Here is a 12,403-nt window from a genome sequence, read left to right on the forward strand (position 1 = left end):
TTGTCTGTACCAGTCAAGGTCATCACTGCCTTTAATTTCTTTGTGACTGGATAATACCAGGCATGATCTGGCAATCTTTGTCATATTAAACAGCTGCCCATCACTGCATCAAAAAGGTCACTAATGCTCAGGGATCCGCATAATCAATATCCTTCTCTGCGGACGCAGACAGAAGGAGAAAGCTTCACAGTTTAGTGGATTGGCGGGGTTCTCACAGATGCAAAGAGCAATTGACAGGACACGGGCCACTCAAAGTCCCATATGACAACCCCCCTCAATTTTATGATTAGGAAAGGATTTAATTCTATTAATGCCCAGAGAGTGTGCAATACCAATCACTTTATCAATGCCAGATATCCAGGAAACTGCCATGACAATTTCATCGTGTGACAATCCACTATACCACCCATCATAGCTCGGAAACATGTCTTTCACAGGCAGAGTGGGTGGGGGGAAGAGATGTAGTGAGGCCACGCCACTACATGTGTCATAGGAGTCCTCAAGCCCTGTTTTAAGTGCCCATATCAATCTGATGGAGCCCTGCAAAACAGTCCAGTGAAAATCCCAAGAATCATTGTGGCTTACTATGCTCTACATAATTTCACAATGAAGAACGGCTTGCTGCTTCCAGAAGCTGAAGACGAAGATGACTGGCGAGGATTCAGCACGAGGAGGGTTCACAGAAGAGTTTGTGGGATAGTACAGCCAGCAGCCAGAGAAAGGCGCATGTGATAGCCAGAGCTTTCAATAAAGGTTGATTCACCAAATAAAGTCACTTCACACCTGCTTATTCTCACCCCCATCACCCCCTCCTACACCCTCACAAAGTCTCTCACTGTCAAAGAATTTGGACAAATTCCTTCTTAAGACAAAAGTCTGCATTTCCCCTACCATCAACCAAACCCCTGAACAAGCGAACATGGAAATGAACTCAAGACTCTGTGCACAAGTCATGTTTATTTTACAGAACAACTTTCACTCAAAAGTGCCAAAAATTCCAATCACCCTATCTACAACTACTTCTCAATACAGTGTCTATCCTTTGCACCAGCTAACTTGCTTGTGCTTCCTGTTCGTGAGAGGCGGGAGTTCGTCGAGAGGCAGCGGCCTATAAAGGCTCAGCAGTCGGGCAGTCCGGGGAATTGGTGAGAGGCGGGAGTCGGCGAGAGGCAGCGGCCTATAAAGGCTCAGCAGTCGGGCAGTCCGGGGAATTGGTGAGAGGCCAGCTGGTGCAGCTGCAGCAGGGAGAGAAGGCAAAAAAGAAGTAGAAAGAAATTGAAAGGTGATGTCACAGCCAAGGGGGTAAGTGATTGGCTGGTGATTGGTAAGTAGTTTTTCTTTTACTTTTCTATATCAGTAAGTAACCTTTTAGCATTGCTGTTGCCAATTTAAGTGTATCTAAGGGTTAAGTCATGGCAGGACAGCTCGGACACGTATTATGCTCCTCCTGTACTTTGTGGGAAGTCAGGGACGCTTCCGGTGTCCCTGACGACTACGTGTGCGGGAAGTGCGTCTGCCTGCAGCCCCTGACGGACCGCATTGCGGCACTGGAGCTGCGGATGGATTCACTCTGGAGCATCCACGATGCTGACAATGACGTGAATAGCACGTTTAGCAAGTTGGTCTTACCGCAGGTAAAGGTTACACAGCCAGATAGGGGATGGATGACCAATAGGAAGAGCAGTGAAGGGAAGGTAGTGCAGGGGTCCCCTGCGGTCATTCCCCTGCAAAACAGGGGGATGACCGCTTTGGGTACTGTTGAGGGGGATAACTCACCAGGGGAGCGCAGCAGCAGTGAAGTTCATGGCACCGTGGGTGGCTCTGCTGCACAGGAGGGCAGGAAAAAGAGTGGGAGAGCGATAGTGATAGGGGATTCAATTGTAAGGGGAATAGATAGGCATTTCTGCAGCCACAATCGAGACTCCAGTATGGTATGTTACCTCCCTGGTGCAAGGGTCAAGGATGTCTCAGAGTGGGTGCAGGGCATTCTGAAAAGGGAGGGTGAACAACCAGTTGTCGTGGTGCATATAGGTACCAACGATATAGGTAAAAAACGGGATGAAGAGCTACGAGACGAATTTAGGGAGCTAGGAGCTAAATTAAAAAGTAGGACCTCAAAAGTAGTAATCTCAGGATTGCTACTATTGCCATGTGCTAGTCAGAGTAGGAATTGCAGGATAGCTCAGATGAATACGTGGCTTGAGGAGTGGTGCACAAGGGAGGTATTCAAACTCCTGGGACATTGGAACCGGTTCTGGGGGAAGTGGAACCAGTACAAACAGGACAGTCTGCACCTGGGCAGGACCGGAACTAATGTCCTAGGGGGAGTGTTTGCTAGTGCTGTTGGGGAGGAGTTAAACTAATATGGCAGGGGGATGGGAACCTATGCAGGGAGACTGAGGGAAGTAGAATGGGGGCAGGAGCAAAAGATAGAAAGAAGATAAGTAAAAGTGGAGGGCAGAGAAACCTAAAACAAAAAGCAAAAAGGGCCACATTACACCAAAATTCTAAAGGGGCAAAGTGTGTTAGAAAGACAAGTCTGAAGGCTCTGGGCCTCAATGCGAGGAGTATTTGGAATAAGGTGGACGAATTAACTGCGTAGATAGCAGTTAACGGGTATGATGTAATTGGCATCACGGAGACATGGCTCCAGGGTGACCAAGGCTGGGAACTCAACATCTAGGGGTATTCAACATTTAGGAAGGATAGACAGAAAGGAAAAGGAGGCGGGGTGGCATTGCTGGTTAAAGAGGAAATTAATGCAATAGTAAGAAAGGACATTAGCCTGGATGATGTGGAATCGGTATAGCTACGGAATACCAAGGGGCAGAAAACACTAGTGGGAGTTGTGTACAGACCACCAAACAGTAGTAGTAAGTTTGGGGACAGTATCAAACAAGAAATTAGGGAGGCATGCAATAAAGGTACAACAGTTATCATGGGGGACTTTAATCTACATATTGATTGGGCTAACCAAACAGGTAGCAATGCAGTGGAGGAGGATTTCCTGGAGTGTATTAGGGATGGTTTTCTAGACCAATATGTCGAGGAACCAACTAGGGAGCTGGCCATCCTAGACTGGGTGATGTGTAATGAGAAAGGACTAATTAGCAATCTTGTTGTGCGAGGCCCCTTGGGGACGAGTGACCATAACGTGGTAGAATTCTTTATTAAGATGGAGAGTGACACAGTTAAATCAGAAACTAGGGTCCTGAACTGAAGGAAAGGTAACATCGATGGTTTGAAGCATGAATTGGCTAGAATAGACTGGCGAGTGATACTTAAAGGGTTGACGGTGGATAGGCAATAGCAAACATTTAAAGATCACATGGATGAACTTCAGCAATTGTACATCTCTGCCTGGAGTAAAAATAAAACAGGCAAGGTGGCTCAACCGTGGTTAACAAGGGAAATTAAGGATAGTGTTAAATTCAAGTAAAAGGCATATAAATGGGCCAGAAAAAGCAACAAACCTGAGGACTGGGAGAAATTTAGAATTCAGCAGAGGAGGGCAAAGGGTTTAATTAAGAGGGGGAAATAGAGTACGAGAAGAAGCTTGCCGGGAACATAAAAACTGACTGCAAAAGCTTCTATAGATATCTGAAGAGAAAAAGATTAGTGAAGACAAATGTAGGTACCTTGCAGTCGGATTGAGGTGAATTTATAATGGGAAACAAAGAAATGGCAGACCAATTGAACAAATACTTTGGTTCTGTCTTCACGAAGGATGACACAAATAACCTTCTGGAAGTACTAGGGGACCGAGGGCCTAGTGAGAAGGAGGAACTGAAGGATATCCTTATTAGGTGGGTAATTGTGTTAGGGAAATTGATGGGATTGAAGGCCGATAAATCCCTGGGGCCTGATAGTCTGCATCCAGAGTACTTAAGGAAGTGGCCCTAGAAATAGTGGATGCATTGGTGATCATTTTCCAACAGTCTATCAACGCTGGATCAGTTCCTATGGACTGAAGGGTAGCTAATGTAACACTACTTTTTAAAAAGGGAGGGAGAGAGAAAGCGGGTAATTATAGACCGGTTAGCCTGACATCAGTAGTGGGGAAAATGTTGGGGGTAATATACTGACGTGAATAGAGAACTGGTTGGCAGACAGGAAGCAGAGAGTCGGGATAAACGGGTCCTTTTCAGAATGGTAGGCAGTGACTAGTGGAGTGCCGCAGGGCTCAGTCCTGGAACCCCAGCTCTTTACAATATACATCAATGATTTGGATGAAGGAATTGAGTGCAATATCTCCAAGTTTGCAGATGACACTAAACTGGGTGGCGGTGTGAGCTGTGAGGAGGATGCTAGGAGGCTGCAGGGTGACTTGGACAGGTTAGGTGAGTGGGCAAATGCATGGCAGATGCAGTATAATGTGGATAAATGTGAGGTTATCTGAAGTTCATGTTTTTGGTGGCAAAAACATGAAGTCAGAATATTATCTGAATGGCGGCAGATTAGGAAAAAGGGAGGTGCAACGAGACCTGGGTGTCATGGTTCATCAGTAATTGAAAGTTGGCATACAGGTACAGCAGGCAGTGAAGAAGGCAAATGGTATGTTGGCCTTCATAGCTAGGGGATTTGAGTATAGGAGCAGGGAGGTCTTACTGCAGTTGTACAGGGCCTTGGTGAGGCCTCATCTGGAATATTGTGTTCTGTTTTGGTCTCCTAATCTCAGGAAGGATGTTCTTGCTATTGAGGAAGTGCAGCGAAGGATCACCAGACTGATTCCCGGGATGGCAGGACTGACATGAGGAGAGACTGGATCAACTGGGCCTTCATACATTGGAGTTTAGAAGGATGAAAGGGGATCTCACAGAAACATATAAGATTCTGATGGGACGGGACAGGTTAGATGCGGGTAGAATGTTCCGGATGTTGGGGAAGTCCAGAACCAGGAGACACAGTCTTAGGATAAGGGGTAGGCCATTTAGGATTGAGATGAGGAGAAACTTCTTCACTCAGAGAGTTGTTAACCTGTGGAATTCCCTGCCGCAGAGAGTTGTTGATGCCAGTTCATTGGATGTATTCAAGAGGGAGTTAGATATGGCCCTTACGGCTAAAGGGATCAAGGGGTATGGAGAGAAAGCAGGAAAGGGGTACTGAGGGAATGATCAGCCATGATCTTATTGAATGGTGGTGCAGGCTTGAAGGGCCGAATGGCTGACTCCTGCACCTATTTTCTATGTTTCTATGTTTCCTGTTCTACTACTCCTACAAGGGATTTAGAGAAACTGTCTCTGAATGAAACAGTACGCAACAAAATTTGAAGTTTAAAAGAAAGGCAAATTGTGTTGTCTTACTTTAATTATTCACTTTACACAAAGTACTATGTGGAGCTGATCTTGAAATATGCCATGGGTTGCATTTAAATTTATATTGTCAAATGTACGCATAAAAATAAAAAAATAAGTATGTGTGGGTTTAACACAATAATTTACAGATGTTGTCAATTAAAAACATGAAGCGTGCCAAAATGTTGCCAACTAAAACAAACAATGCAATACCTTTCTCTCAGCTCATTCTTTCTGGGTTTCTTGTTTAAAGCAGCTAACAAAATGGAGTTCTTCTTTTCTAACCTACAAAGTGAAACACAAGTATACGTCATAGTTTTTAGTGGTGATGCCTAAAGTGTCTTTCCCAATCCTCTGCCTTTTATTAATAAGGAAGATGTCATGTATTCAACCAACATTGTAACCCATGTATAATCTGACCTAAGTTGTACACTGTGAGAACACTGACCACTAGGTGGGAGACACTCCTAACCTGGACCTTCAGGTATAAAAGGGGAAGCTCCACCCACCTTCATCACTTGAGTGCGAAGGAATAAAGGACAGGTCACAGACTGACCTTCTCTCAAGCAAGGTGTAGTAAGGACATATCAATGGCGACAAGAAACTGGGATTTAAACCACGCGAGCATGGCCACTAGCAGAACAGACGAGAGGTACTGTGTTAAGGAATGGTTGGGACAGAAATTCAACATTGTTAAAGCAGCACACAGTTCTCCAGGCAGACAAGGGCAGTCAGGCATGCCCCAACATGTAGTCGAACCCAGAGGGGGAGTTCGACAGAGACAATGGCAAGCTGAACAGCGATTCACGCCATTGCAAGGGACAATGCGGCCAGTAATGGGGCCATCAACACCTGTTAATGGTGCACTCAAGGACAATAACAGGGGCAGTCAGGGACGATCGACTGGCAAGGGACCTTTTGTTTCAAACCGCAACTCATGCTGGAGGTGTGGAGGCATACATTCAGCCGGAGTTTGCAGAGATGAGCAAAATATCTGCAGAAATTGCAGAAATGGACACTGGGGGAAATCGCTGGAAGCTGAAGTTCAGCGAGTTCATGTGGAGCACGTATACAGTTCATACACCAGGACGCCACCGATAATGATGAAAGTGCTCCTCAATGGCATCCCAGTATCAATGGAGTTAGACACGGGTGCCAGCCAGTCCCTGATGGGTATCAAACAGTTCAAAAAGTTGTGGGCATCCAAGGCCAGGAGGCCAAAATTATCGGCGATTGACGCACAGCTACGGACTTACACAAAGCAGATCATTCCGGTGCTAGGCAGCGCCACGGTAGTCGTGATCCACAAAGATTCGGAGAACAGGTTGCCACTCTGGATTGTCCCAGGGGACGGTCCCGCACTACTGGGGAGGAGTTGGCTTGCTGTTATGAACTGGAAAAGGGGCGATGTCAACGCAATTTCCTCTGTGGAGCGAGTATCATGCTCACAGGTCCTGGACAAATTTGACTCATTATTTCAACCCGGCATTGGCACTTTCATGGGGACCAAGGTAGTGATTCACATAAACCCGGACGCCAGACCAGTACACCACAAGGCCAGAGCGGTGCCGTACGTGATGCGGGAAAAGATAGATGGCGAATTGGACCGCCTGTTGAGGGAAGGCATCATCTCGCCAGTCGAATTCAGTGACTGGGCGAGCCCGATTGTGCTGGTGCTCAAGGCGGATGGGTCAGTCAGGATATGTGGCGATTACAAGGCCACCATCAATCGGGTGTCACTCCAAGACCAGTACCTGCTACCGTGAGCGGAGGACCTCTTTGCGACGCTATCCGGTGGAAAACATTTTTCAAAATTGGACCTGACCTCAGCTTACATGACCCAGGAGCTGACGAGTGAGTCGAAGAAGCTGACCACCATCACGACACACAAGGGGTTGTTTGAGTACAACAGATGTCCGTTCGGGATTTGCTCGGCCGCCGCGATCTTCCAACGAAATATGGAAAGCCTCCTCAAGTCGATTCCAGGGACAGTGGTTTTTCAGGACGACATCCTCATTACGGGTTACGATACTGAAGAACACCTCCACAACCTGGAGGAGGTGCTACGCAGACTGGAACGGGTAGGTCTGCGACTGAAAAAGGCGAAGTGCGTCTTCCTAGCTCCAGAGGTAGAATTCCTGGGGATGAGGGTAGCAGCAGACGGGATCAGCCCTACTGCATCCAAGACGGAAGCGATCCAGAGAGCACCCAGACCCCGTAACATGACAGAGCTGCGTTCGTTCCTGGGGCTCCTGAACTATTTTGGTAACTTTCTTCCCAAATTGAGCACGCTGCTAGAGCCACTACACATGCTCCTACGCAAAGGTCGCGAATGGGTCTGGGGGGACAGCCAGGAAAGGGCTTTTAATAGAGCACGCAATTTGTTATGTTCCAACAATCTGTTAACGCTATATGACCCATGTAAGAAACTTGTGTTAACGTGCGATGCGTCGTCCTATGGTGTCGGGTGTGTGTTGCAGCATGTCAATGCCAATGGTCAGTTACAGCCGGTAGCTTATGCCTCCAGGAGTCTGTCCCAGGCAGAAAGGGGCTACGGGATGGTAGAAAAGGAGGCGCTCGCATGTGTATATGCGGTAAAGAAAATGCACCAGTACCTGTTTGGCAGGAAATTTGAGCTGGAGACAGATCACAAACCCCTAACGTCCCTTTTGGCCGACAACAAGGCCATAAATGCAAACGCATCGGCCCGCATACAGAGGTGGGCACTCACGTTAGCTGCCTATGACTACACAATTCGGCACAGATCGGGCACCGAAAACTGCGCCGATGCACTCAGCAGGCTCCCACTAGCCACCACTGAGGGGGCTACCGAGCATGGTGCTGAGATGGTCATGGCTGTTGAAGATTTCGGAAGTGAAGGCCCACTCGTGACAGCCCGTCAGATTAAAGTCTGGACAAATAGAGACCTGCTATTGTCTCTAGTCAAGAAATGTGTCCTGAATGGGGACTGGGCAGCCACGTACAGGGCATGCCCTGAGAAATTTAAACCATTTCACAGACGCAAGGATGAACTCTCGATTCAGGCCGATTGCCTACTGTGGGGAAACCGCGTAGTCATGCCCCAGATGGGCAGAGAGGTGTTCATCAGAGAACTCCACAATGGGCACCTGGGCATTGTCACGATGAAGGCAATTGCCAGGTCACACATTTGGTGCTCAGGGATAGACGCAGATCTGGAACTTTGTGTTCGCAGGTGCAACACGTGTGCCCAGCTGGGCCATGCGCCCAGGGAAGCCCCCCTTAGCCCCTGGCCATGGCCCGCCAAGCCTTGGTCACGCATCCATGTGGACTACGCAGGTACTTTCATGGGGAAAATGTTTTTGGTTGTAGTAGATGCCTACTCCAAATGGATCGAGTGTGACATTTTAAATTCAAGCACATCCTCTGCCACGGTAGAAAGTCTACGGGCAATGTTCGCCGCCCACGGGCTACCGGACATCTTGGTCAGTGACAATGGCCCGTGCTTCACAAGCACTGAATTCCAGGACTTCATGGCAGGCAATGGAATTAACCATGTTAGAACGGCACCATTCAAGCCGGCCTCAAATGGCCAGGCAGAACGAGCAGTGCAGATAATCAAACAGGGGGTTCCCTACAAACCCGCTTATCACGCCTCCTGTTGGCCTATAGATCCCGACCAAACTCGCTCACAGGGGTTCCACCCGCAGAGCTACTAATGAAAAGGACGCTCAAAACCCGATTATCCCTTATACACCCCACCATGAAAGAAATTGTCAAGAGCAGGCGCCAGTCACAATATCACTACCATGACAGGAATGGGAGGGCGCGATGTATTGATGTAAATGATCCTGTTTTTGTCCTCAACTACGCTGCAGGGCCCAAATGGCTCGCAGGCACTGTGGTTGCCAAAGAGGGAAATAGGATTCTGGTAGTTAAACTTACCAATGGACAAATCTGCCGCAAACATGTGGATCAAACAAAAAGGAGGTTCAGCAACCCCATAGAAAAAGTAGAGGAAGAACACGATATAGAGTTCACTCCACCACATGTGACCGAACACCGGAACCAAAGGGAGGAGAGCCCAGTCACTGTGGGCAGTCCGGACAGGCCTGAGGCACTGCAAACAGCAGACACTCAGGCCAGCGCCCAACAACCGGAGCCCCAACTTAGGTGCTCTACAAGGGAGCGTAAACCACCAGAGAGACTCAACCTGTGATCCCAATAAGACTTTGGGGGGGGAGGTGATGTCATGTATTCAACCAGCATTGTAACCCATGTATAATCTGGCCTAAGTTGTACACTGACCACTAGGTGGGAGACACTCCTAACCTGGACCTTCAGGTATAAAAGGGGAAGCTCCACCCACCTTCATCACTTGAGTGCTAAGGAATAAAGGACAGGTCACAGACTGACCTTCTCTCAAGCATGGGCCTCGTGTGCATTTATACTGTGTAGTAAGGACGTATCAGAAATCATTCTCATTTGTCTGATATCTCAAATTTAGGATATAAATTTCAGACACTCGGGCAGGTTTTCTTCTTCTGGTCTATGGAAGTAAAGGATTGCCTGAGTGCAGTGAGGAAAATCGGGCTGGCAGGATCACACATGTGTAACGGAGCCTGCCTGATTTTCCATCCATTCAAATGAATGAGCAGAAATTGGAGCAGACTCTATTCTGGGCAAGCGATTCTTCGCACCCAATATTTCTCTATGTGCTACGCCTGGGCGATCCTCTCCATAAAAATAAATCTGCCCCACTATTTCTGATGCATGGGCAGAATTCTCCCTTTTCGCCTGGCCACAATGCACAGATGAAAATCATGGAATGGAATGGAAAATCAGGCAGGTTCCATTACAAGTATGCAATGCCCTCTGCTCAATTTTGCGCTCCACCGAGGCGACTTAATGGCCGAGCGCAAAAGAACAAAATCTGCCCTACACTGTCAGACACTTTTCATTCTCAGAGGTAAAAGCCAGCTACAGCTGTCAGCATAGATTGGGATCAAAACTTCCCAGTTTAAAACTATTCGTATTCATTTGAATATTCAACTCTTTGGGATCAAAACTAGCTTACTATCTTTTATTTTTGTGAATATCGTTATCCTGATCCATGTGAGCCTCACTACTGAAGAATGGAACTCTTTCACTTTTAGCTCCCACACAGAGGGTATAGGTTCCTTCAATCTGTCCATGCCTGAGCTGGCCTTAGGATTCTTGGGCCCCCCCAGCAAGGTTAATCACGGGTGCTCCTACCCAGCCTATGTCTTTCCACCCTGTGACCTGGTTGTACTTTACCCCACTCAAGACACCGCCACACACATGCTTCAACAATTTACTAAAACAAATAAACTGGTCATCATCACATTGCTGTTTGTGGGAGCTTGTTTTGTGCAAATTGCCTGCCGCGTTTCCTACATTACATTTCAACACTTCAACACTTCATTGGCTGTAAGGCGCTTGGGACGTACTGAGGTCCTAAAAGGTGCTGTAGAAATGCAAGTCTTTCTTTCAATTTAAAAGGACATGAACATCGATACAACTGGTAACAAGATTATTTATGGAGAAAAATAAAGAAATCAGATATCTATTGCTAAAACTTGTAATATTGCAGCTGTATCAAAATATAATTAATACTGAGAATTGTAAATGACAACATAATCACTGTATTGCAAAGGAGATTAATAACTTATGATTAGGGTCAACAGAAATATCCAAGCACAAATAGTATGCAGGGAACAAAGGATTTTTTTAAGTCCTCTGGTTTTTCCAAGAATTAAAATAACAAATAAAACTTGATTGTTTTGTCACAAAATATAAAACATGGATGTGATTGGCTGTCCCAAGTTTGAATTTGGTGCTGGTATGTCCCAGAAGTTGTGTAGGACCAGGCCAGAATAAGAAGCTGACTGTAAAGGCTCACTGGATAGCTGCCTACTGCATGGGCTTAAGTTTTCTAAATAAATATAATTATATTTTTATTTCACTGTGGATGTTAATGACTTGGCCACATTATGCTTAGACTAGGGTGGGGTGTGCTTATGGACAAGAACCACTTAGCTATGAAGTTAATGTTTTTTTTCCTATGGTCAAAGTTGATCATGAAAACAAGCCTGCTGCTCTGTGGAGCAATTCTTCAGGGAGCAGCTGTCTCGAGAGCTCAATCTGGATGTATCCAATGATAGCGGCAGTCTTATCAAATTGAGTATTTTGGCTCACATTCATAACCATAAACATTAAATTTAGACCAGTACAGGCCTCTAGTAAATACTTTTTGCTGTAAAATTTCTAAATGTGCAAACTGCACTTGCAAAATTACTGAAGTCCTCAATGGTTAAATTTGTGGTGGTGAAAACATGCACAGTATCCACCTGCCTTCTTGCTATTACTGTCGTGTTCTGAGCAGATTTCTGATTGCAGGGAGATCTGCTATGACATGTATTACCTCAAAATGTGCAAATTATTCATTTGAAGTCTTTGGTCAGCAAATTGGATTATTTTGTTGAAACCATTAACCTGTTGAAAGAACAGTTAAAAAGTGTACTTTAAACAATGAAAAAAAAGTTAGCCAATTTAACAATACACTGATGCAAAACTACTACCATCATTACAGTCAATTAATTGGTGAATAAAGGGTCCAATCAGTCTCGAACAGTGCAATGAGTTGGCCTGGTTATTCAGAGCTCAATGCACTTATCAGTGCATTGTTTTGTACTTAAATATTGTTTTGTTGCAACTCCTTCCTCACCCATGTCACAAAGTCACCATAACCAATAAAGAAAATCAGTCTAATAACTTATACTGTTCAGAACTTGCAATACTAGTGTGGTACAGGGGCGGTTTCCTTGATTAGAACTGAAAATAGGTCCCAATGGCACTATTGACCTAATACTTCAAACAAGAGAAATGAGACAGTCATAAAGACATATGTAAAATACAGATTGGGCTGGACTGTAACTTGAAGCTAGAAATTCTATTGGAATAATTTTGGACCAAACACTAACTGTATCATATTCTCTATCCATAAGTGCATGTCTGTGGTATGCAATATGGGGAAGCTGGGGAAATGTTATTAAGGTGGCAAATGTGGCAGATTATTTATTTTTAAGGGGTAATGCTAGGACCTTTTT

At 45.9% G+C, this 12,403-nt stretch overlaps 1 protein-coding gene across 1 annotated transcript in view; it reads right to left on the reverse strand.

Annotated features, from left to right (window-relative positions):
- The window catches only part of LOC139263812 (cancer-associated gene 1 protein homolog), a 242,780-nt gene that overhangs the window by 84,506 nt on the left and 145,871 nt on the right, over positions 1-12,403 (reverse strand). Inside the window, exons 14-15 of the mRNA XM_070879900.1 lie at positions 11,719-11,789; positions 5,508-5,579 (exon numbers count right to left, since the gene is read on the reverse strand). Coding sequence (XP_070736001.1) covers positions 5,508-5,579; positions 11,719-11,789 — 143 coding nt within the window. The remainder of the gene's footprint in view (positions 1-5,507; positions 5,580-11,718; positions 11,790-12,403) is intronic.

This window comes from Pristiophorus japonicus, chromosome 1, assembly GCF_044704955.1.
Source record: "Pristiophorus japonicus isolate sPriJap1 chromosome 1, sPriJap1.hap1, whole genome shotgun sequence".
Lineage (NCBI taxonomy): Eukaryota > Metazoa > Chordata > Chondrichthyes > Pristiophoridae > Pristiophorus > Pristiophorus japonicus.